Genomic DNA, 26,659 nt, shown 5'->3' on the forward strand with positions numbered 1-26,659 from the left:
GCGAGCACACACACCTATTGTGGAATAGACATGAGCAACACATCTCAAAGAACACCAGTTACGGAAAAGGTAACTGTCTTTTTTGAGCAATACTGATAGTAATCTCCATGTGAAAGGCACTGGCTCTTTGTACAGCACCCAATGCCACAGGACCTTGACTGGCCCCCGGGGTGGTACTCAAATGTCAGGGTTAACAAGGAGAATGCTGGTTACTGAAATACTTCTGAACTTTTTGAGAGACGAATCTTGATGGACTGTTTCAGGTAAAGCACTGGTGCCATTAGGAAAGGCTAACTTTTAAGTTGACAGCTCTTTGCTTCATGTGCTCAGGGTGCCAGAAGCATGTTCAGAAACTGGAAACAAGGCACAAATGTGTAATGGGGAAAGTGATTAACCATTGGAACAATTTACCATTGGATTGGTGGTGGGTTCTCCATCACTGGACATTTTTAAATCAAGGCTGGATGTTTTCCTAAAAGAGATGTTCTCGTTCCAGGACAGCTATTGGACTTGAAGCAGCAGTTAATTCAGGGACCTGTGGCCTGTGTTATGTTGGAGGTCAGACTTGACTGAATCCAATTTTGGAAAAAAGCAATCTTGAGTGATCCCCTTTAAAATAATAGTTCTTGCTCACTGAAATACTTCCACTAACTCCTGGAACCAAAACCATGTAATTCTCCCAAATCGACTCGCTGACAAGCTATTTTGAGAGCAGGGTGGTGTATGTACAATAGTCACATTTGCCTCAAGTGCACTTCAAAAGCTGCCCCACACCTTGCTCTACGGCCCCTTTGTAAACAGAGAGGAGTGGACGTATGTTAGGAGAGGCAATCCCACACCTTCACAGGGTGCTGTGGCCGTTACACGTAGTTGCATCTAGCTTTATATTACCGAGATCCATAGATTTTGAAACGTTATCCCCTCCTTGCCTGTTCCCACAAGTATGTCCAGGATGCCTGTGGCATCTTTGCCCGCTGTTGGGAAGTGCAGGGAGGCACAATCTCCGTTCAGTGCAGGGAATGAGAGGCCCTTTGCTGTTTCTTGAGAAAGCAAAGTGCTCCGCTTGTAGGTCTGCCTGCCTCCCTGTGTTTATACCATAAAATGAAAGATTCTGAGGGCATGCTCTACCTGTTCTCCCAGAACCACTCCATGGTTCGATCACAGGCACTATACAGAACTGCACACAACAGCTGCTGAGATCAGCTGGCTTAAATGTACATACTTGGAAAGCGTTTTGTATCTGTTGCGAAGGATTACAATAAATGTTCTGTGCTTCACACGTTTCAGCGGCCAGTGGAAGTAGGTGTTTTCTAGGGAGTTCAGTTATCTGTGTCTTTTATAATAAAAAAGTTGATAGATACCATCCACATGCCCATTTTTCTGGTGACCCTTATTTTAAGCTTGTTAAAAGATCATTTCTCTTTGAGATTATATGGGCAGTGGTGGCACTACAGACGCAAATCCAGCAAGACTGGCTTGTTTGCAGGGCCGGCTCTGGCTTTTTTGCCGCCCCAGGCAAAAAACGCCTCCGGCCGCCCCTCCCTCCCCCCGCGGGCGGGGGGGCGGCCGGAGCCCCGGGGCGAGGGCGGCGAGCCCCGGCTGGGGCTCTCCCCCCCCCCGGCGGCCGAGCGCCGGGGGCAGGGCGGCGGGCCCCGGGGGGGGCTCGCCGCTCTCCCCCCGGTGGCCGGGGGGAGGGCGCGGGGGCGGGGAGGGCGGCCAGAGCGCCGGGGGGAGGGCGGCGAGCCCGGCTGTGGCCCCGCTCTCCGCGGCGGCCGGAGTGCCGCACTGCCCCCCTCCAGGTGCCGCCCCAAGCACCAGCTTGGTTGCCTGGTGCCTGGAGCCGGCCCTGCTTGTTTGTGACCTTAGAAATCTGCCTGTAATGGTGGTGATCACATGAGAGCTGCAGCGATACAGCTCTTCCTCTGGTACTTGTGGAGCAGTGTACATCACCCTGGTTATGGACAGGTTTGTTCACAGAGCTCCCTGCTCACTGAGGTGGACATGGAGCAGTTACTTTCTCTGCATGTTTGCCCCTTCGCTGCCCAGTGTGTGAATTTGTCTGCTCCTTTCCTCTGGGGGTGCTGCGCTCCCGGAATGTCTGTTTTCTTCCACTGATTTCTGTTGCATGGGGCTTTCAGTGTTCTGCTTGGGCTGATCGTAAGCTAGGCTCTTTGGGCATGGGCCATCTGTGTGTGTACGGTGTGGGGCCCTGATCCCTTCCCGGGATTTTCTGTACTACGATAGTGCTGAGCATTACTGAATGCATGCACCCTCTCTGACCAGATTCCTGGTTTTGTTAACTTTTTGTTACATTTAAACATCCTGCAAGACATGTTTGGTGTAATGAGTTTGTCAGGTCTGAAGTGAGAGTTATTTGCAAAGGACTGAGACCCTTTGCCAGTGGGTCTCTGTGTCACAACCCTACAGTGACCAGAGGTGTTACAGTAATATATTGACTATTTTTCTCTCCTGTCTCAAACCTGTAATTCTTCTTTGAGTGGCTCTGCATATTCCCATTTATGGTACAGCGCCACCTTGTGGTGCCTTGCAGTAAAAACCCACTTCTAGCAGTGTCCGCTAGAGCAGGGGTTCTCAAACTTCATTGCACCGCAACCCCCTTCTGACAACAGAAATTACTACACGATCCCAGGAGGGGGGACCAAAGCCTAAGTCTGCCTAAGCCCCGCCACCCTTAGTGGGGGGGCCAAAGCCCCAGCCCCCCCAGCTAGATGTGCTAGAGCATTCCTCTCTTTCCTCCGCCATCCCCCACCAGCATCACGATGCACTGAGGGCAAGGCTATAAAGGGGGCAGGAGCACCCTCACCATCTCAGTTCCTTCCAGCCATGTGACGTGACGTATGTGAACCACTCCAGTCTCTTTGGAGTCAGAGTTTTTTTCTGCTTAGAAATAGATAGTGTTAGCTCATTTCTGTATAGTTAGTGAATTAGGGTTTCTTCCAGTTCCGGGTTATGGAGGAACCAAAGAAACAGAAGAAGCTGGGATTTAAGTGGTGCGGTTCCTGTCCGGCTGTCTTCTCGGCATCTGATGACCACATGCAGTGCCTCAAGTATCTGGGGGAAGGGCAGTCCCCCTCCTGGGTGTTCAATTTGGCAATTTGTCAAATTTGTCTGTTTTCCTCCCGGAGCACGCAAGGATAGGGAGACTCTCTTGCAGCTCCTCCTCCTGAAGGAAGCCCTTGAGGTCAGACCTTCTGAACCCGGTCAGGACTCGGATCCTAGGTCTAAGAGCCCCTGTGGCTATCACAGCTCCAAGTGACTGAAGGGGGGTTCCAAGAAGCTGCTACCCCTGTTGGGTCAGACTCGTTGTATCAGAGTCTGACCCCTCAGGGGTTTTCCTACTTTCACATCCACACTGTCCCTAACTCACTGGTGGTGGCTGCTGCCAGTAACAGGGCTAGGTCTGGACTATCACATTCCTCTCCAGCTGATAAAGAGGGGGGAAAGGATTGTCTCGCTGGAGAGAAAGGTGTTCTCTTTGTTCCTGGGCATTAGAGTGGTGAATTATCAGGTGGTCATGGCCCTTTGCTGAGTTTATCTATGGGAAAAGATGACTTTATGTTTACAGGACTTGCCGGATAACAGAAGAAGGCTGGCGAATTCCATTTTAACAGAGGGCCAGAAGGTAGCCAAACATACACTTAGAGCCTTGTTTTAGCGCTTTGGGCTCTTCCTCCAGCGCACTGGCATCTGCTGTGACCATCAGGAGCCTGCAGGGCTGTTCCTCCTCTCTCGCTCTGGACACTAGAACTAAGCTGAGCACCCTCCTTTTGAAGAGGATGGTCTTTTCAGCGAAAAGGCAGATGAATTGATGGGATAACTGAAGGGCGTGGGATTGACAGCATGCTCTCTGGGTTCCCTCTGCTAGAAGGAGGCCCTCCACTGCCTCTTTCCAATACAAGAGGTGTCCTATCTCCTTCGCGATCAGTCATGGGGTTGATTCACAAGACTCGATCTGAAGGACAAGTGTTTTCATATTTCAGTTTGCCAAAATAATTGCAAATACCTTCAATTTGGGTGACTGGTCACCACGTCCAGTACAGGGTGCTCCATTTGGTCTTTTCAGGACGCCCAGAGTTTTTACAAAAGGTTTCTCTGTGGTAATGGCTCATCTGAGGAATCAGGGTATTTTTGTTTACCTCTATTTAGATGAATGGCTCCTGAAGGCTACCTGTTAATCCATATCAGTTTCACAACCAATCTCTTTTCAGACCTCTGGCTTTTTCTCAACTCTCGAAAGTCAATTTTCTCCCTTTCACAAAGGATCCCCTGTATTCGCACCATGCTAGACTCCGTGGAAGGCAGAGTGTCTCTGCTAGAGGACTGATTTATCAAGATGAGCCAGTGCCTGTTATAGATCTAGCAATGTAAAATTCATTGCGTGTCTCATGAGTCTTATGACAGCCACTACATGCATGGTCCCATTTGCCCATCTAAGCATGAGCCCTTTGCAACACTGGAGGGCTCAGGTCTACAGGCCAAGTCAGGACACCCTTCAATTGTTGATCACCATGCCTTAGAATCTCCTAGTCTTTCCAGACTGGTGGTCAATCAGAATGATTGTGCTTGAGGTGTACAGTTCAATCCTCCAGGTCCATCCTGGACAGTGACTTCAAACGTGTCATCAAAGAGTTGGAGAGAGCATCTGAATCATTTGACAGTTTGAGGGCACTTGTCCTCTCAGGAGAGATCCCTGCATCTGGGTAGTGCAGGTGGTGATGGACAACATGTCAGCGATGTATTACATCAACCAGCGGGGGGATTGGGGGCACTATGCACTCTTGTGTGCAGAGGTGATAAGTCTGTGGGATTGGTGTAATTGTCATGATGCTTGTGCTGTGACCTAGCATCTGGCAGGGGAACCAGCTCAACAGAGACAGCTCTCAGATGCATGAATGGTCCCTAAAGAATCAGTTGGTCCAAACTGTATTTTCCAGCTGGGGTCAACCAATACTGGACCTGTTCAGACCAAGGGTCAACAGAAAGTGTCACCTCTCCTGCTCCAGATCCCTTCCATGCCTTAAGGGAAGGGCTTCATGTACACATTTTCCCCCTTCCCATTGATTCAGAGGTGGTAAGGTTGCTACGACAGGACAACACACGGATGATACTCGTTGCCCTGGATTGGCCATGTTAGCAGTGATTTACTGATCTCCTTCAACTTCTGGTGGAGTTTTAATGAGTCCTCTCCTGTCCCAGCAGGATCTTTCGTCTGCGCCCACAAGCTTACCTGAGGGCATGGGCGATCGGATTCTGTCTCTGCCTGCTCTTGAGCAGTCATGTTCTTCGTCTGTGCGGGACATACTAATTAACTCATGAAAACAGTCGACTAGAAACTGTTACCATCTAAAGTAGTCCAGACATCAGACTTGCATAAAGGGATGACCTGTTTCTCCTGTCTCTGCTCCTGTTCCTTGTGTTCTGGAGTACCAATGTACTTAAAGTATCAGGGGTTATCCAGCTTATCGTTAAAGGTTCATTTGGCAGCCGTCTTCGCATATCACTCTCTAGTTGATGGTAGATCGCTGTTTGGTCATTGTTCAGTTATGAAAGGGTTATCAAATGTGTATTCCTCTGTGAGAGAGCCTGTGTGTCCTTGGGATCTCAGTTTGGTGTTGGCCACGCTGGTGTATTCACCCTTTGAATCTTTGACTGTGTTTTCTTTCTATCATTTATCTATCAAGACAGCTTTCATTATTGCCATCACATCAGCCAGGAGAGTGAGTGAACTGAATGCCCGTATGACTGACTCACCTTGTGCTTCTTTTCAAAAGGACAGGGTAGTTCTTAGTCCTGATCGCAGAGTTTTAACATTAGATGGTGTCTGATTTCCACATCAATCAGACCATTCATTTGCTGGGTTTTTTCCCCCTATGCTGCACTTTAATAAGGGGGAATTGGTTCTTCATATTTTGGATGATAGAAGGGCTCTTGCCTAGTACCTGGACAGAAGTAAGAGGTTTTCATAAATCACCTAGATTGTTTGTATCATGCCAAGAACCACATGGGGTATATGGGTTCTTCCCAGACTATTTCTCAGTGGATTAAACAATATTTTTTTGAATGCTACACACTAGCAAAAGTGTCACTACCTGCTGCAATTTGACCATATTCCACTAGATCTGTGGCTGCTTCCTTTGCCTGCCTTAGGCTGGTGCCAGTTGCTGAAAGCTGCAAAGCTGAAACTGGACTTGGGTGCATACTTTCACCAAGTACTATGCTCTGGACTTGGCTTGCAGGGTGGCCACCATATTCAGCAAGGCGGTGCTTCAGTCTGTATTCAACCAGGACTCTGGGCCTGCCTTCAGGGTAGTTTTCAGCACTGCTTATCCGTCTGTCCCATCAGTGAGAATATGCCGAGCCCCTCGAAGAAGAAGTGAACACTACCTGTAACTGGAGTTATTGGAGATGGCTCTGCATAGTTACACTTCCCACCCGCCTTCCCCTCTCTGTCAGAGTCCTTGTTGTCTTTGTGGGGGAAGGAACTGCAGTGGTGAGGGCGCTCTGCCCCTTTATCGCCTCGCCCTCAGTGCATCGTGATGCTGAGGGGAGGGATGTGGAGGGCGCAGGAGCATTATAGCTGACACTGCTAGAAGAGGCTTTTACCGTACCCCTGAGTGGGAATATGCAGAGCCAGCTCAGAGAACTCTGGTTAAAAGTTATTTGGTTTTGTATTGTGGTAGCTTCAAGCGGCCCCAGTCAAGGATCAAGACACTCTCCTCCCCCTCCCCCCCCCGGCTGTGCTAGGTGCTGTACACACAACGAAAAGGCAAGACAGTCCCTGCCCTGGGGAGCCTAGAATCTGTACATAGACAGCTTTGGCGAGTGATGATCTACAGCATTCTTTAGAGCAGCTGTTCCTCAGAGGTCCCTTGTGACCCCAGTCTCACCTGCCACATAAACCCCAGCTCAGCCATTCAGGCCAGGCTAAACTTTGCTCCTGTTGTGGGGAGTAGGTCCTGCAGGATGGGACTGAAAGCTGGAGACGCTTTGAGTCCCAGAGCCAGCACCAAGGTTGCTCTCGCCTTAGGAACTTGGAGGGGCAGTGAGGGTCAGCCAGGGGAGTAGCAGGGATGTGGAGCCAAGTTCTGTGTAGAGGGCTGGTACCAGCTGTGATACAGTTGTATAGGTGCCCTATGGGCTTCGCTTAAGGATCACAGTTTCACCCTAGGTTCCCTCCTCTCCTCTGCCACAAAAACAGTCTCAGTTCTTATAGATCTGAATGGGACAAAGAAAAACACCTGAATCCACACAACATCCTAAGGCCGATCTCCTGGAAGGATGAGTACTCAGCGCATTAACTCCTCACTCTTGCAGATCCTGCAGTGCACATTATATGGCTGTGAGGGATACTGAGCTGTCTCACCCACCGTCTGAGCAAGCTCGGGCTACCAGGACCCCGATGTTCTCATTCCCTGACTTCAGTGGAGCAACCAAGTTATTTTTCATTGAATATTCTCAAAATATCCCTAAAGGTTGAATGTATTGTGCTTACTAAGGACTGAAGCCTGCACACTTTCTGCAACGTGCCCAGCTCATTGAATGCTTCCAGAATTTCGTCTAAGTCGGGGATCAGCCAGTGCTCAGTCATTGTGCCATGGGGTCTTTACAGCTCCTGGGCAGTGAGTCAGGGCACGTTTCTGACTGTATTTTGCCCTGTTGTAACTGTAATGTATGTACATTTCCACAACTGCCACTTCTGGGTTCAGATTTTTGTTTAATCTGGCTGCACAGGTTTTTGTTAATTTGGCAGGCGCTGGAGTGATCAAAGGAAGAAGATGTGTGTTCAGAACAGAACAAGGAGCAGCTGTAATTGCAGGGTAATGGGATTGATTTGTTGCTCTCGGTAAACTGGGAGTTAAATGGCAGTGCAGTGTAGCTCACTTGCTCCAAGTTGGCACCAGCCCTAACTGTTGACATATGCTAGGAAAAATCTCGCGCCCAATGTGTGGGCGCTGGGGAGAGGATGCACAGTGTTGCCAAAACAACAGGAATTTACTGCCGGCTGACTTGCACAGAGCCAGATGTTCAGCTGGGGCTGGTAGGCGAGACCCTGCTGGCTAGAAAATCCCAACATGCCTTGAGAAGAATAAAAGGGCTTGTCTTCTTGTAATTAGCTCATCTGGAAGCTTTCAGACTCCAGGCATGGAGTGTCAATCCAGGAGACTTTCCCATGCAGCGGGGGAAGGGAGTCTGTGAGGTTGGATGGCACTGCTGGTGGGGCAGGAGAAGGACTTTTATTTCCGTTCTCACCAGCAGTGCTCCCCGTAGACGGGGCTACAGGCTTGCTGTTGCTACCCCAGGGGGTGGACACACCCACTCGTTAAATAGGCCAAGGCCCCTCCAGCTCTCCTATCACCATGGACCTGTGGTGTGGCATATCCACGGGGCTTAAAGGAAATGCACATGTTGGCAACCAGATGTCACCTGTTTCCCCATTGCCTGCAAAGTGTTAAGCTTGTACATGTGGATATTTCTTCAAGTCTCTGGGGATCTTGTACTCTCTTAGTAGTCTTATGTCCTGTCCCTTCCTTCCAAATCTTTGCTTCCTCCCACAACCTCCTGCTTTCTAACAAAGACTTTGAGTTGTCTGCCTTTGATGGATCAGTGTGGTGCTCTGTTAATTCATATTGCTTCCTTTGCTGCCCGACCCCCATGGGTAAGATGCTTTCAAGTCTCTAAGCCTGACGTGGTGTTCTCTTGTAGGTGTAAAATTTGGCTTTGCAATATTTTGCAAAAAGCAAAATATTTGTAACACCCACATCTTGCTGTTGACCCCATCATTGGAAATGCCTGCCTGTGTTTCAGGGAGCAGATCCAGACTTTCCTCTCGGTCCATACCACCAACTCCCCTTATCTCATGGCTTGACTACCGAAACCTCATCCCCTGCGAGCCCATTCAGAATACTGCCACTGCTGCTCAGGTAATTGCCCTTGCCCATCACTCTGCCTGCATCTGAGTCCTTCCACTGACTTCCTCTCCTCCCCTGTGCTGAGGAGCTTGTCCCTACCTGAAAGGTCCTTCACATAGGCTTGGTCTACACTTACCCCCCAATTCGAACTAAGGTACGCAACTTCAGCTACGTGAATAACGTAGCTGAAGTTCGAAGTACCTTAGTTCGAACTTACCTCGGTCCACACGCGGCAGGCAGGCTCCCCCGTCGACGCCGCAGTACTCCTCTCGTATAGCTGGAGTACCGCAGTCGACGGCGATCACTTCCTGGTTCGACTTATCGCGTCCAGACAAGACGCGATAAGTCGAACCCAGAACTTTGATTCCCAGCCGCCGAACTAGCGGCTGGGTGTAGACATACCCATAGCATCTGATCTATCCACTCCATTGCCAACCAGTCCTGTGCTCCGCCAGTGGTTCCGAGATGCGGAAGCCAGAAGGGACCATAACGGTCAAGACTGACCTCTTCTGTGGCATGGGGCCTAGAATTCCACAGCGTGAATCCTGTGCCAAGCCCAGTAACTGGGAGTCGGCTAGAACAGTTTTCTTTAAAATACCTCCTTTGGGATCCACCAGCATGTCCTGAGAAGGGTGAGCATGCTCTGTCCCCTGTGGCATGCTCACCCTTCTCAGAACATGCAGCCCCGCGTGCTGGGGGACTGTAGCGAAGAGGGGGAAGCCTACGAGTTACATAGTAGCTCTCTGAACTGGGCGCAGGCAATGTAAGCTGTTGTTATCCTGGCCGGGTGTGCAATGGTTTCACTGACTTGACTTGAAAAGCGATTTTAGCTAAGCCGGTGCATGCTGTGGAGGTCAGGCCTATGGGAATTATGTTGCCCTGGGATGCAGCTCGCCACTTTCCCAAGCACACTGGTCTGTACCTGGCGTTCTCTGCAGTGCAATTAGATTCCCAGCCTGGAGTTCAGGTTTTTCTGTAACCTTTTTGGCTGACTGGCTAAGAGTTCTCAGAGCTGTGTAGGCTCTTGGTGGCCGAGCTGTGAGAACAGAAGGGGAAGGAAGCGTTGCTCAGTTCACATTCGCAGGAAGAAGTTTCCAGCATGACCCCTCAGCAGAGCCGCGAGAGGCTTGCTGCAGGGAATCCCAGCGCGCTTGCAGGAGGAATTCGATTTTCCATCCAAGAACAAATAACTGAAACGCCATTGAACAGGTGCTAGTGTCAACTGGCCCCCAGAGCGCAGCTGCTGCCAGAAAGCAACAGATGCTGCTTTACATGAGCATTCATAATCTGCAATGTTCTCCATTAGGAGCTGGGGCACGTGGGAGCGTGGCCTTGGGAATGGAATCACGACTGAGGATCTGGACTAGTGCTGGTCTGTCTCCGTGACTTGTAAGCGGCATGTTCACACGCTGAAGGCACCAGCAGTGCTGTACAGGCTTCATCTGAAGAGAGCACCGGGCACCAAAGTATGCTGTCAAGAGCCACGTTCTTCGGTGCCCGGGGGGGCAGCAGCAGCCTAATGCAAGCTGGCATAGCTATGGGAGGGGAGGGAAAGGGCCAAACAGAGCTAGAGCGATGTCTGCCCCATCCTCCGTTACTTGAGGCCTTGTTAAGCAATTAGCCTGTAGCATGTTGTGTTTTCCTTTTAACTGCATTTGAGTTGTAACTTAGTGAGTGTGAATGTTGGCACCATAGCAGGATTCAGGGCTTTCAAATACAGCGGGGCAATACCCTGAGGCCAGCTCCCTCTAGAACCCAGGTACCTCTGCAGTCTGTAAGCTGCAACTAGCAGAGTGTAGCAAGGCACGCAGGGCCGTGGTGGGGTGCAGGTCAGTGCTAATGGCTGAGACTGCTGGGCTGGGGCTTGCTTGGCATGGTGCATCTCTACCTGTAGCTGTATCCACCGCCAGGGCAGAGTGGGAGAGGTACATTCCGTCTCTCTCCATATGGCACTCGTATGTACCATCCTCTCTGACCGGCATGTGCCACGTCTAGTGCCAGTCAGACCTGATACGGGCTGAGCAGGCATCCAGGCATTTAAACACACACGCAGGCGGTCGCCTCCTCGGGGAAAAGTAGTGCATGAGCTGCAGAGAGTGAATGGATCCGGCTCCAGGTTCCCTGTGTTGACCCAATTGCCAGTCGGGGCTGTGGGGAGCTGGAGTCTTCACAGGCAGCAAACCAATGGCCTTTAAGGTACAGCAGGAAGCAGCTTGGGCCCATGTGAGACGAGGAGAGCAGGGAATGAGAAGACTGACGCCCCATTAAAACCGGCCCTGCGCACAGCAGCTGGGTGTATCCACGCAGCAGTCAGCAGGTGTGATCGCAGCACAGGCAGACATACCTGAGCTACCCTTAACCTCGCTAGATCAGACCAAAGGGAGCGCCGCTAACAATAGCCGTGTAGGGGCGGCAGGAGCACGAGCCGGCCTCTCGAACACAATGCTGCCCAGGACCCGGGTGTGCATTGGAGAGGCTGCCCCCTGCCGCAGGCGCTAGTTGTTACTCGCACAAGCTTTGCTCTAGCTAGAGCAAGGTCAGCTCAGGTATGTGTGCGCGTGCTGCCGTCACACCTCCTGGCTGCAGGGTAGACATGCCCTGTGGGGGAGCTGCTGCACGTATTCTGGGCTGCCACGGGGCTGCGTTACGTTAGACCGGTGGAGCTGTACATGTTCCCACAGCAGATCAGTCCCAGCACTGGCAGTGTGGTTATTTTCTATTGAACGAGCCTGTCTGGGCTTTTCACCCCCCAGATGCCAACTCTCTCTGGCTGAACTTAGGCCCTTGATATCACTCCCAATGAACCCTGGAAAGGCTGTTGAGTGCCAGTGGCCTTTACCCCATTCCTGTGCTTTGCCCTGCCCTGCGAGGGCCCTTGGCAGCTGACTGAAGCCACCCCAGAGCCAAGTTCAGAGGTAACTTGTTTTGTGCCTGTCAAACATGATGCGCTCTTGAGAGACAGAGGGCGTTCTCCCATAAACCCTGGAAAGAAGTAGCATGTGTTTGCTCTCCTTGGGGGAATCTGACGGAGAAACCTATCACATGACCCTTACTCCCCTCCCCGGGTCCCACGCACACACATTCCCTTCTCCTCTTGGTGATAATCCCCTCTGCTGATTAAAACCCTGGGCTGCTGGAGAAAGGCAGCGTTTCCGGGGTAGTGGTGGCAGGCCAGGCATGGATGGCAGCAGGTGTTTCTTGGACTCCGCTCTATTCTCTTGTGTAATTTGTATGAACTGTAACCATTGGTTGCTATAAGGAAGAATAATTAGTAATATTTATGTATGTGCCGGCTGGCACTCCAAGCCTCGAACTGCAGAGAAAGGAGGCACGTTTGTCATTTGTATGAATTCCATCTCTACATGCTGCCTGCTTCCATCTCGCCCTTGGCAGTGCTGTGGCATTTCCACTGGAAACAGTCCCCGCTGCCCCGTATGGGAACTAAACACTACAAGCAGAGGAAGGAAATGGGAAAGACGGGGGTGGACAGGTGTTACTGGACTCGCTGGGCCAAGTTTGGCAAGTGTAGCTGGAGAATAAGCTTCTGTTGTCTGTCACAAGCATGAGCGTGTTCCTGTATGGATCCAAGCACAGCACCCCTCAGGCTGTCATGCTCTGACCGCTCACTGCTGGCGCATCCTCCTGGCCCTGCTTGCACAAGGATTGCAGCCTCTCTCTCCTGGACTCAGTGCGTTAGTTGCCTCTCTAGCCCACTCCATCTCCTCTGAGGTCAGGAGAGACACCGGACAGCTGGTGACCCTAACGTAACACACCTCACATCCAACTCTCATTATCTGAAGCTACCAGCCTCCTTCAGTAATGCAGGACAGCACAAGGGGGAGATTCCAAATAAAGCCTTTGATTAAAAACTTTGGCTGAACCACACCAGCACTGCCTGTCTGTACCAAAGGGGCTGTGAGCCCCTCGCACCTCTCTTCTGGTTTTTATGTAACATACTGTACTTTCTTTTGTTGTGGGAACAAAAAGTTTACCCAGTTAACTTAGGCCCTGATTCAGCAGAGCACACTTCATGTGCAGTGTTCGAACGGGGCTCTCAAAATGTAACATGCTCCTTGGACCTTGTGATGGGGTTGGGACTCACCACCGCAGCGCCTCCTACTGGTGGTCTCGGGAATTTGCTCAGTCCAGTGGAGCGCCCTCTTCTGGTGGTGTCCCGCCCGTTGTCTCGCCCTTGGTTGGCATGTGGACCCGCGTCGCTCTCCGGCTTGCGGCGTCCTCTTCCGGACCACTGCCCTCCGGCAGTGCCCCTTAGTCCATCCACACCCCCTTCTGGGGGGGGGGGGGTTAACAGGAGTCTTTGCACTGGCCTCAGCGGCCTGCCACAACCCCCAAGTCTAGCCCCTCTTACGTCAGGGGGCAGGTTGCAGCCTGACTCGGCCACTGCTCTGCGGCCTGGTGCAGCACAAGGGGGTAAGGGGGGGACCCAGGCCCGCCCGCTACTCTGGGTCCCGACCCAGGGACCCTCTGATGGCAGCCTCTCGGTCCTCCTTCTCTCCCCTTGCCTTCAGCCTTCCCTGGGTCACTTTCCCTCTGACCCCATTGCACCCTCTAGGCCCTTCTACTCAGGGCCGGCAGACTGGCAGGAATCAGGCTGAAGCTCCACTCTGCTTCCCTGAGCCTGCCCAGCACTGCGCTGTCCTGGATGCTGGTCTCCTGCTCAGGAGACAGACCTTCCTCCCTGAAGGTCTGGGACAGACTGACTCTCCTCTCTCAGAGCAACCTTTTTATAGGGCTGAGCCTGGCCCTGATTGGCTGTCTCCAATCCGGGCCCTGATTGGCTCCCAATAAGCCCTTCTCTTATTGGCTGCTGGGCTGCACAGGCGCACTGGCCTGCTGCAGCCCCTTCTAGCATGGGGGTGGGGCAGACACCCCACCACAGACCTCAATGCCTTTGCCTGCAAAGCTCCTAATAATTGTGGCTCTGTATAACCATTGTTAATGGTCTGCTGTGGTAGGGTCTGCTTGTCTCAGATCCTAGGCACAGAAACACAAAATGTATCTCCCTTGTTTGCTTCGATAACACACTTGCTCCTGATGTGATTGGCTTCTCGTTTCTGTTCCAGAGGTGGTATTTCCCACCACAGCGAAGGCATGTAGGAGAGTTTCCTGTGTGGTGGACGTAAAGGAATGTGATCAGAAAGAGGGCCATATAAACCTCGTTTGCCTCACTGATTGTCTTCATCTTTGGGAGAGAACTCTGTGATTCTGCCAGCCTAGCTAGCCCCATGTACCGCCTCATTCTCAGGTGGCCTAACATACACAGTCCAGTGCCCCTAGTTCAGATCAGATTTATCCAGCCACTAACACCAGTGCACCAGAGTACAATCTTACCCATGAAAGACATTGTTTAAAAAGTCCAGGCTAACCAGCTACAGAACCAACCAGGGTTAATTCAGTTTATGCCAGAAACAAATGAGCAGAGATGGGCATGTGAACCTTTCGGCCTAAAGCTACAGTCACTATGTTACACCTTCAGAAGAACAACAGCACTTTTAAAATACTCACCCAGCGTTCTGGCCAGTCAGATAATAAGATGCCGTGCATCTCAGTAACTCCCAACCCTGACGCCTGGGAGCAGTGCAGACTGCAGTGAGGAAGTGGAGCCTAGGAACTAGTATTACTCCTGATGTGACCGGTTAGCACTGTAGCCGTTGTGCTCTGCTCCAATCGTCCTACACCTACACGGGCCCTACCCCGGCAGCGGCACACGCGTGGCTCAATCTGTGTATCTGCACAGAGCCCTGTTGGCGTCAGCATACAAGGTGATCTCTTGTGGGTGGCGTTTGTGGGCAGTAAAGTCCTGTGGTTCCGGTGCACTCAGCGTTGACATCTTCCCATCCGAGGCTCTGAAGGGGCGTGTCCCGCTGTTGCATTGAACCATGATGTGCTTGTTTTTGACATCTCTGTTTTCTTCTCTTACAGAACATTTCAGCACAGAAGTCAGTCTTTTGCAGCTGATCGGAGATCCCCCACCGGAGCAAATAACCAAAGTCAATGGCCCCGACAACACTCTCGCCTATGTCTTCGGGCCGGATGCCAACACTGGTCAAGTGGCCCGGTACCACCTGTCTAGCCCCTTTTATAGAGACTTCTCGCTCCTTTTCCATGTTCAGCCCACCACCGACAAGGCCGGCGTGCTCTTTGCCATCACAGATGCCTCGCAGACGGTCATCTATGTTGGAGTGAAGCTCTCCGCAGTGCACGACAGGAAGCAACAGATCATCTTCTACTACACGGAGCCGGGCTCCGAGAGCTCATATGCAGCTGCAACATTCTCTGTGCCTTCTCTAGCGAATGAGTGGACTCGCTTTGCCATCAGCGTGGAAGATGACGAGGTGGTTCTGTACCTGAACTGTGAGGAGTTTCGCCGGGTTCGGTTTGAGCGCTCTCCCGATGAGATGGAACTGGAGGATGGGTCTGGGCTCTTTGTGGCTCAGGCTGGAGGGGCTGATCCAGATAAATACCAGGTAAGTCCCCCACAGCCCAAAAATCACAGGTTCCAATGACATCAGGAGCATAAAATGGATAGGGAGAGCAGGCGTGTGTGTGTGTGTGAGAGAGAGAGAGAGAGAGATAGTGAGGGGTGTAACTTGTTTTTTTGTTTAATTCCTTTTTTAACAAGACTACAGCAAAAAAGCTGATGGTGAAACCCTGAAACTTGGCCCAGACGTGGTCCTCATTGGTGGGGCTTTGCCTAGATTTGGGGGTCAAAAGGGTTTTATATTTAACAGGCTGTGGCAATGTCCTAGTGAACACTCCTGGGAGAGCATGTATCTGCATTTCTCAGAAATCGTTTACAATGGGAAAGTTTGCATATCATTTCCAAGAATGGGAGCACTAGCATGTGGAATGGAATGCAAGTGGGATTCAGTGGCGGTGCTCTATTTCCGCAGCACCTAGCACTGCTTTCCAAGTCTCTGACAGAACGAGTGCATGCCCTATCGTGAAGAGCCGTTTGAATCTGCGCTCTTCTAAAAAATACTTCTCCTTTGCTGCCTGTTGGCTTGGCTAATAAAATATTATGTGTTAGCTGGAAAATTTTAATGGCACCAAAGTCTATCTTTGTTATCAGATATTTGACTATTTGCCAAAATAGTTGCAAATACATAGACAAGCAAGGAGAGCAGGTGATTAGTGGAGACATGTTTTTAAAACTGATGGCATTTTAACAGGGTTATACAATGTTGTAAATGAAACTCTTTTAAACCTACGTGGAAACATTACCGTGAGAACAGAGCACAGTTGTTTCTAACAACCAGTAGTGCTTGCAGTTAGAATTTTGTCTTAGATTGAACTCCTTTCACGCAGCACACAATTGTACAGGAACAACATATGCTAAGAAAAACTATGATTGATTGTTTTTAAATTTACTAGTCTCACAAATCATAGAATCACAAAGTTCCCTTGTTTCTAAGTTTAAAAATTATTTGAACTAGTGACTATAATTGCTACAGTTCAGACCCGAGAGACTTAATGCGGGGAGGGAGGGAGGTCACTAAAGTTCCCTAGGGAACCAGAACAGTTAATAATTATTGGTCAGCCTGCTTGTTCTCAGGTTGCCCTGGAGTGGGGAAGTTAATCTTTCACGTTTTAGTAAGAGCCTTGAACCCAGTATTCCTGGTAGGTGGCAGGTGTTTGCTTGTTCGGTGCAAAAGCATGATCAATTTGGAAAACAAGGGTTCTAGAGCAGAAAAACAGCATGTGAGAGAAAAAGGATGTTCATGAATTTCTCCTAAAAGACCAGGAACTGTCCCTACCCAGAGCTGTCCCGCAGTGCTGTGGGGAGAAAGCTTTACCCTGGTGAAGGGCGCAGGGTTCAGAAGGGTGTTAATACAAACACACAATACGTCTCCCCAGCAACTGTCACTGGAGTTGCTGACTGATACTTTCCAGCCACTGTCCGAAGTGAGCGTTGGCAGTGCTGGCGGGAGATGCCGAGGGATGCCATTCACAGGAAACCTGCCCCGGTTCAGATTCATGGAGCGGTCCCAGCTGCGGAGTGCTATAGAATGGGATTTTCAAAGGAAGCCTAAGGGAGTGAGATGCTCACCCCATTCTGGTCCCTGTGCACCAGGCGTATGGGCTGGAGAGGTGTCATGGGGCCCTAAAGCCCCAGTAGCTGGCTGTAGGAGGATTCCCCCAGTGCAAGCACTGCAGAAACAGCTGGAAGGGACCGCCTGAGTTCTGGTGGAGGGGGCGTGCTCTGGTGGGCTGCAGCACCCTGGCCTGCATACCTGGGGCAGCCCACAGAGGCTGCCCTAAAGCAGACAGGGCTCCGGGGCTATCTAAGTCACCCCAGGGCTTCTCCAGTCCTTGGAGCAACCCAGGATCAAGCACGGACAAAGGTGGCTCAAAGCCCCCTTAATACCCACCCACACGCCCACCCTGGGACGAGCCTCCTAGAGGCCTGGGAAAATCCCCATGGTATAGCCAGCTCCTCCCTACACCCCCAACAGAAGGTGTGTCTCACAGATTTAGGGTCAGAAGGGGCCATTCTGCTCCTCTGGTCTGACTGTCTGTGTAACTCAGGTGCCTGACTCCCATAGAGATGCTGACAATCCAGGGCTAAATCCCACTAGACGGGAATGGGGCAGTCGGACAATTGGGCATTAGTTATTTTATTGTTCAATAACTAGCAAAAATAATTCCTTCTGGGTAATCAGTGGGAGTGGGGAAACGCACTGGGCAAATGCCTGTTCTATGCCTGGTTAACTCTTTGTGGCCTTACCATGCAGTCGCTGGGGGGGGGGGAGAGGAGCGTAGGGAATATCCATAGCGTAAGCTGCTTTGGACACAGTTCCCAATCCTACACTACAGCGTTTGGTCGACACAAGGCATCTTACCTTGACCTAACTCTATACGTGTCTACACTACAGTGTCGCTCCCGCAGATGTAAGTCGCCCAGTACACTGAGCTAATAACTCCACCTCTGCGAGAGGCCTAGCACTTAGGGTGGTGTAGTCATGGCAATGCAGTGTCCATGTAGACACTGCATTATTTACATCACCTGGCTGGCAACCCCGCATGGGGTTCAGAGCTGGAGTGGCCCCTCCCCCGCCATGGGGCTGACAGCTTGAGCGGGGGGCAGGGGAGCCAGCTGTCAGTGCTTCACTTCAGTGGGTGGAAGTGCTCCTGGCGAGGATGCACACCACCGAGAGAAGGAGGGTAGTGTGGACATGAAAAACCACAGTAATTACTGTAGTGGCTGTACTTAACTTAAGTTGACTTAATTTTGTAGTGTAGACGTGCCCTAAGCTGGAAGAATTTGTGTAGTGCTTCTCAGTGGGAGACATAACCTGCCTTGTTGCATAGATGGATTACAGCGGGATGCTCTGCTGTTGTACACAGCAATGGCAGGATGCACACACTGGTGTGTGTGCCTTTCGTAGACCCAAGGCCAGAAGGGGCCATTGTGCTCATCCAGTCTGACCTCCTGTACAGCACAGGCCAGAGACCTGCCCCAAAGTAATTCCTAGAGCAGAGCTGTTAGGAAAACAGCCGATGTTGACTTAAAAATGGTCAGTGATGGACATACCCCTGGGTAAATTGTTCCAATGGCTAATTACTCACTGTTTAAAAAAAAAAAAAATGCTTTTTTCCCAGTCTGAATTTGTCTAGCTTCAACTTCCAGCCATTGGATTGTGTTAGAGCTTTCTCTGCTAGACTGAAGAGCCAGTTATTAATATTTGTTCCCCATGGAAATACTTACAGCCACCCCTCAGCTTTCTCTTTGTTAAGCTACATAGATAGACTCAATGAGCATAGTCACTACAAGGCAGGTTTTCTAATCCTCAGTCATTCTCATGGCTCTTGTCTGAACCCTCTCCACTTTCAACATCCTTCTTGAATTGTGGACACCAGAACTGTGCACAGGATTCTAGCAGCGGTCGCACCAGTGCCAAATATTGAGGTAACCTTTCTGCTGCTATCCAAGATTCCCCTGTTTATGTATCCCAGGTTTGCATTAGCTCTTTTAACCACAGCATCACACTGGGAGCTTGTGTTCATCTGATTATCCACCAAGACCCCCAAATCTTTTTCCTGGGAACCCATGATTTTGAAAGAGTCCCCCATCACGTAAGTATGGTCTATCTTCTCACATGGAATTTAGCCAGGGACGTGTCCAGTGTTATGGGCACTGCCAGAAATTTAATGATGAATTCCTGAGTTAGCATAGTCGGGGGCTTACTGTTAGTAAGTTCTAGTGTTTTATGAATGTTAAGGGGCCATATCTTCTCCCCCATAACTCTGTGTTAGCAAGGACTCCAATCTGGGAAGACTTTCTGATATAGTGAAACTGGGGAAAGATACCAGCCTGGCTAAGCAGCCTCTCTTTAAATGTTGTCTGGAATACGATTCCGCTGCCTTCATTTGCAGAATGCTCCCAATGAGCAGCCATTTAGAGGAGAAACCCTGAGCAGAGATTTCAGGCAGGGTGTTTAGTAATAGATTATTGATTTGGAGTCAAAAATGAAAAAATGTAAGGAGCGTTAATCTGTGACTGTCTTTGACCAGGAAGGATGGTGCAGGTGCATCGCCTGAAGCAGCTTATAAAGTGCACAAAGCAGTGTGATCATTACCTAAACCATCACAAGGAAAACATTCTAGATCAGTGCCTTCACGCTGGTTCTCAGAGTTGCTGGACTCTAGGGGATTACTTCTTTTTTTATTAGCATTGCCTCTGTTGAAGTTTGTTTCTACAGAGACTTCTCTGTGCTGTTAAAGTGAATCCAAATATTTATTCCAGTGTCTCATCCAGAGTGACAGATGAAGTGGAAATAACTAACTTTTCATCTTCAAGTTAATTTCCAAATTTATGGGGCTAGCGACCCTTGTATTTGTGATATGCTTTGTGCCTCCCACTGAGATCAAACCTGGGTGGCATTTCTCCTTCAGCTGTCTGGCCTCTGGGGTTGGTGCCAGTGAACTAGGCACTGAATATATAGTATCTCCAGTGGGCTTACTGCTTCTAAGGAGCTGGGGGAAAGTTGAAGGTTTATTTGCTTCTCATTGAATCTGAGGAAGGATGCGGATTTATAAATAAAATAAATAAATTAAATAAATAAATTAATGGAGATATCCTATCTCCTAGAACTGGAAGGGACCTTGAAAGGTCATCGAGTCCAGCCCCCTGCCTTCACTAGCAGGACCAAGTACTGATTTTGTCCCAGATCCCTAAGTGGCCCCCTCAAGGATTGAACTCACAACCCTGGGTTTAGCAGGCCAATGCTCAAACCAGTGATTTGTAGCCTCTGTCTGTGTGGCAGCTAGGTGGGCATTCATGAAGTTGAAACGCATTAATTACAGTTCAGTTTAAAAAATGGAAAATAGTTTTACTCAATTTAATTCAGTCAAAAACTAGATCAAATAAATGACTTCAGAATCATGCTCCTGAGCGAAGCAAACATTTGACTCGCCCTGTGGGGAACCAGCGAGTGATCACATTGCAGGGTGGCCGGGACTTTGAGAAGAATTACATGGAGCAGCTGGAAGCACCGCACCAGGCACAGAAACAACGGGCAACTCCATCAAGACAGCTAGACAAATGGCTCTGTTATTCTTCCTGAACTGGTCTGTGGAGTCACACAAAGAACCACCAGTGCAAACTAGAATTGTCGACATGTCGTCAAAATCGAGGTGACTGGCACCACCTTTATCAGTGCTGCTGCTGGTGGTGCTGCACCAGGGGGACATTTCCCCGAAAGAGCTTGGAATAGACACGGCCCATGGGTGGGGCGGGTGACTGGGCTGTGTTGCTGGAGCAACAGAAGGTGTCAGACACACTGATGACCCAAAAATTGGGGGACTGGTGAATAATGAAGAGGACAGGTCGCTGGTTCAAAGCAATCTGAATTGCTTGGTAAACTGGGCTCAAGTGAACAATGTGCATTTTAATCTGGCTAAATGTAAAAGTATACCTCTAGGAACAAAGAACATAGGCCATACTTACTGGATGGGGGACTCTATCCTGGGACGCAGGGACTTTGAAAAAGATTTGGAGGTTGTGGTGAATAATCAGCTGAACATGCGTTCCCAGTGTGACAAAGTTCCTCCTCTATCTTGGTGGGTCCTGCGCTTATTGGCGGATTTTCTTGCCTCAGAGATTCACCATGTGGGTTGGGGAACAGCCCAGAGACCTTCCCCTCTGGAAGAACCCACAGTCCAGGTCAATTGGGAGGTTTGGGGGGAACCCGGGCCCGCCCTCTACTCCAGGTTCCAGCCCAGGGCCCTGTGGACTGCAGCTGTCTATAGTGCCTCCTGTAACAGCTGCATGACAGCTACAACTCCCTGGGCTACTTCCCCATGGCCTCCTCCAAACACCTTCCTTATTCTCACCACAGGACCTTCCTCCTGGTGTCTGATAACGCTTGTGCTCCTCAGTCCTCCAGCAGCACACCCTCTCACTCTCAGCTCCTTGCGCCTCTTGCTCCCAGCTCCTCACACTCGCACCACAAACTGAAGTGAGCTCCTTTTTAAAACCCAGGTGCCCTGATTAGCCTGCCTTAATTGATTCTAGCAGCTTCTTCTTAATTGGCTCCAGGTGTCCTAATTAGCCTGCCTGCCTTAACTGGTTCTAGCAGGTTCCTGATTCCTCTAGTGCAGCCCCTGCTCTGGTCACTCAGGGAACAGAAAACTACTCATCCAGTGACCAGTATATTTGCCCTCTACCAGACTCCTGTACCCCACTGGTCTGGGTCTGTCACACCAGTGGGATGCTGTGGGCAAAAGAGCTAATGTGAACCTTGGATGCATAAACGGGGCAATCTCGAGTAGGAGGAAAGAGGTTATTTTAGCTCGGTATTTGACACTGGTGCAGCTGCTGCTGGAATCCTGTATCCAGTGCTGGTGCCCACAATTCAAGAAGGATGTTGATAAATTGGAGAGGTTCAAAGAAGAGCCAGGAGTATGGGTAAAGGATTAGGAAACCTGCCTTATAGTGATAGACTCATGGAGCTCAATCTCTTTAGTTTAGGTGACTTGATTACAGTCTGTAAGTACCTGCATGGGGAACAAATATTTCATAATGGGCTCTTCCATCTAGCAGTGAAAAGTATAAGATATAATGGCTGGAAGTTGAAGCTAGCTAAATTCAGACTGGAAATAAGGTGTACATTTTTAACAGTGAGGGTAATTAACCACTGGAACAGCATGACCAAGGGTCATAGTGGATTCTCCATCACTGACCATTTTAAAATCAAGATTGGATGTTTTTCTGAAAGATCTGCTGTAGGTATTATTTTGGGGAAGCTTTCTGCCCTGTTTTATACAGGCGGTCAGACAAGATGATCACAATGGTCCCTCTGGCCCTGGAATCTACGATTGTATGAATCTGTGAACACCAGCCAGCATCAGTATTTTCAAAGCTGTGTTTACTTTGGTGTGGTTTGAATGCTGCATGTCAAGGCAGCTGGTTTGACGTGTCCCATCCCCAAATCATTCAGGCTGTAGCACGGCTCTTCGTACGGTTTCAGGAATGCTGTCTGAGCACGTGAGATTGCGTTCCAGCAGGGGGAAGGTTTCTACATAACCACGTTTTATTCATGTTACTGACTGTGAGTTGAGACGATAATTAGGAGACAAAAAAAGCTGGTAGAGTGTTGTAACTGAGCACTTGGGGAGCACATGAAAGCTAGACTCATGCTTGCTAGCAGAAAGCCTTTCACACTGTTCAATCAGTGTTTCCTTGTGCCAGATCCTTGGTTAGGGTTTAGATAATGATGATGAATCATGTGCTATTGAGCTAGGTCAAGGAGCGTTTATCCGTGAACGCATCAGCATGAGGTGCTCTTCCCTGTGTGAGCGTCTTGGCCAGCGCTGCCTCCTGCTCAGGGATTGTGTACACAAGTGGAGTGCAAGGAGAATTCATCTGGAATAACCCTCCACAAAAGTGTAAACGACTCAATTCCACCGCTCTCCGACACCTGGATATCGCCTGGCCTGGGTTCTGCTAGTGCTGCCTGCGTGTAATTAATGGACATGCTAAGGCTTGCAGTACAGCTAGACAAGTGAATCTTTTAACTCTCTGGGGCCTCTCTGAATTCAAAATTGCCATGTACTGGCCCCAAAGCAGAGTCTCTGGTATGTCCCAGAGACCAGTTATCTTGCTCACAGAGGATCCCCAGCCTACCTGTGGGCTTGTGCAGCCATCCAGCTGCCAACACCTGTCCCCCAGGCACTCTCCATGTAAAGTGGGAAGAAGCTAGTGCCAGCCCAGAGCACAAAACCTGGCAGACTCTCGAGCTGACCACAGGAGTGGCCAGGGGCGCCTGGATTGGTTCTGTTAGAGCATTAGCTGCCATGCTCAATGTAAGTCCTAGAACACACTGACCCATTGGACCAATGCTGTTGAATTGGAACAGGCTTGGCTGGTTTTCATGGGGTCTACATTTCCACCCTCCTCAAGCAGCCACAGATCTCCTACCAAACAGATTTTTCTTCCACTGCCATCTTCCTGCCCCCGTGTCCTGCCCCATAGATGTTCCCCCCCAAGCACCAGGAGTCAGTGACTTAGTCCACAGCCCGTCTCTCACACTCAAAGGTGTTGGTGTGGAGCCTTACAGAGACGTTGGATGCTCTCCTCAGTCACTGGAGATTGCTTTTCCCCCAACGTCAGCTAGAAAACCAAACTGCAGTCACACAAGCAAAAGCCATTTGGGATCCTCTTAAGCCAAATGCATTTGTAGCGAACCTTTGGCCCTCCTGCTCTCTGTGGCTGGTAACCCCATCCAGGAGCTGTGGTTCTGAGTAATTCTCTTGAGGCACAGCGGTTTGCGTAGCCATGTCAAGAAACTGACCCGCTGACGAGACATAAAGCAGCACAATGAATTGGAAACACCGTTGTCTCTTAGCGTCCGGTCTCGAGCGAGCGATTCGAATCCAGCCCTCAAGTGCGAGGAGTATGCTGGGGTATGTGTGGTGTCCCCTTCTAGCGGCTGGCCCACAAAGCATGTCTGAGTCAGCTACAGCCATCATGCTGCAGAGGCTCCTGCTTGTCTGGCTGGAGATCCCAGGGTTAGTCTTGGACGGTGGCCCGTAATGATGCTTGTCATAGACACACACAGAAGATATGTTGCACTCCCAATTAAAACGATTCCAATATTTAAAAGTAATGGGAGTTGGGGTCAGTGTTAGTTCCTAGGACTCTGAGGATTGTGCAAGAGTAACGAATGGGCCGAAGAATTGAAACCATGGAGTTCAATGGCGCACATGTCCCTAATGGAGAGGACTGCATGCATGCTGCCGCACGGACACCGATTCTCTCCGCAGTGACTGACTGGGGCAGGGCAATGGGACTGCTAGTGCAGAGTGCTATAGGGATATGAGAATTGTTGGGAGTTTCCTCTTCCTTGCCTGGAGGCAGCCGGGCAGCATAGAGCCAGGTGAGAGAGGTTCTCAAACTGACCACAGAAAGAGCCTCTTAGATAGGTGCCCGTGCTTCAGAGTGGATTCAGAGTTGTCCTGGAAGCTAGTGAGGTTGGGGTTTACGTTCCTATCATAGAATATCAGGGTTAGAAGGGACCTCAGGAGGTCATCTAGTCCAACCCCCTGCTCAAAGCAGGACCAATCCCCAGACAGATTTTTACCCCAGATCCCTAAATGGCCCCCTCAAGGATTGAACTCACAACCCTGGGTTTAGCAGGCCAGTGCTCAACCCACTGAGCTCCTCCCCCCGAATGTGTCCTTTCAGGATCAAAAGATTGGCAGCCTGGCTGAGGAAATGCCAGCCTGGCTGTGAGTTTTACAATAAGGCAGTGCATCATCATGCGTCCCACAGCAACTGCTTCACAACCCATTCACGGGGGCTGGGGGATTTCAGTGCCAGACATGAACAGGAGCAAAAGTCTGGTCTCAAGTCTGTGTAATGCAGCTGGAGTCCCATCTTCGCGCTCACTGAAAATAGGCCTTATAGTGATAGACTCATGGAGCTCAATCTATTTAGCATAGCAAAGAGAAGGTTAAGGGGTGATTTGATTCCAGTCTATAAGCACCTCCATGGGGAACAAATATTTGATAATGGGCTCTTCCGTCTAGCAGAGAAATGTACAGCCCGATCCAGTGGCTGGAAGCTGAAGCCAGACAAGTTCAGGCTGGAAATAAGGTGTAAACGTATAACAGTGACAGTAATTAAGCCTGGGAACAATTTCCCAAGGGTTGTAGTGATTTCTCCAGCACTGGCACTTTTTAAATCCCGATTGTTTAGACAAATATCCAGTCTGCTCTAGCAATGACTGTGGGGCAGGTCTCTGGCCTGGGTGGTACAGGTGGTCAGACTAGACCAAGGGTAGGCAACCTATGGCACGTGTGCCGAAGGCGGCACATGAGCTGATTTTCATTGGCACTCATACTGCCTGGGTCCTGGCCACCAGTCTGGGGGATTCTGCATTTTACTTTAATTTTAAATGAAGCTTCTTAAACATTTTAAAAACCTTATTTACTTTACATACAACAATAGTTTAATTATATATTATAGACTTATAGAAAGAGACCTTCTAAAAACATTAAAATGTATGACTGGCACGCGAAACTTTAAACTAGAGTGAATAAATGAAGACTCGGCACACCACCTCTGAAAGGTTGCCAACCCCTGGACTAGATGATCACAATGGTCCCTTCTGGCCTTGGGATCTCAGAATGTGAATTTGTGTACGGATAGGCGTGGCCTGTAGGGAGAGCGGAGAATCTGAGCAAGGGCGTGCTGTGTTAATCCAGAAGTTGAATTCCACCGGTTGTGTACTAGGCTAGATGAGCCAAGGAAGGCCCAGGGCAGCATCTAGCAAGACAGAGGAGCTCTGGGCCCAGTGGGGCAGATCCTCAGCTGGTGTAAATTGTCATCAATGGGGCCATGGTGATCTGCCCCAATATTGCATCAAATGTTTCCATTTTCCTTTGAGCTCTGCTTGGTTTGTGTGTCACCAGGGCAAGCTGGAAGTGCTCTGACCAGTTGGTCACTGCCCAGGGCAGTGGGGCATGGGCATTCAGCTCTTCCGCTGCCTGTTTGCACTGGCTATCTCTAGGGCCTGGGAGCTAGTTCTCACTTCCTGCCCTGGCAGGCTAAGGGGCCACATTTTTACCTTTGGTCTCAGGCCCAAGACACAGAAATGGACCCCCCAGCTCCCCATTGCCTGCCTGCCTTTTGTGGATGTCAAACCTCAGCAGGGACACTGTGCGCCTGGCATGCGAATGCATTATGGTGAGGATTAGGGGAGGAAAAGGGGGCAATACTCTGTGGGGAGGAGGCATTTCCACCAGAGGAGTTCTGCACATAGATCTCTGACACGCACTGCCGAAGGGCTGACTTAATTCTGATTTCTGTATTGGTGGGATTGTTTTATTATTTCATTTAGCATTTGCATATTGCACTCCCCACAATCCCTGGTGTCAGACCCTGCCAGTGGAGGGGGAAGGGGTTGAGGATTGGGGCCTGCTTTCACTTCCCCCGGTGAAATTTGCATGGATTTTTACCAGTCACTAAGAGCAGACTCTGGCCCAAGGCCAGGAGGAGGAGGCTGCAGAATCGTCTGAGGTTGCTTTTTTTCACAAGTACCCGTTTTAGGGGTTACAAATAAATTCTTTCCATTTCAAGAGATCGCTAGCAAGCGTGGCGTCACTGCGGGTGCGTGGCAGGGCGTGGGGTCACTGCAGGTGCAGGATGTGGTGTCTCTGCCAGGGGTAGGGTGTCACTGCTGGGCGGGGCGGGGCATGGTGGG

General features: G+C 50.2%; 1 protein-coding gene across 1 annotated transcript in view; it reads left to right on the plus strand.

Annotated features, from left to right (window-relative positions):
* The window catches only part of COL18A1 (collagen type XVIII alpha 1 chain), a 120,672-nt gene that overhangs the window by 21,642 nt on the left and 72,371 nt on the right, over window positions 1–26,659 (plus strand). The window contains exon 2 of the mRNA XM_029912933.1: window positions 14,874–15,418. Coding sequence (XP_029768793.1) covers window positions 14,874–15,418 — 545 coding nt within the window. The remainder of the gene's footprint in view (window positions 1–14,873; window positions 15,419–26,659) is intronic.

Source organism: Terrapene carolina, unplaced genomic scaffold (genome assembly GCF_002925995.2).
Source record: "Terrapene carolina triunguis isolate 2854851 unplaced genomic scaffold, T_m_triunguis-2.0 Scaffold380, whole genome shotgun sequence".
Taxonomy (NCBI): Eukaryota; Metazoa; Chordata; order Testudines; family Emydidae; genus Terrapene; species Terrapene triunguis.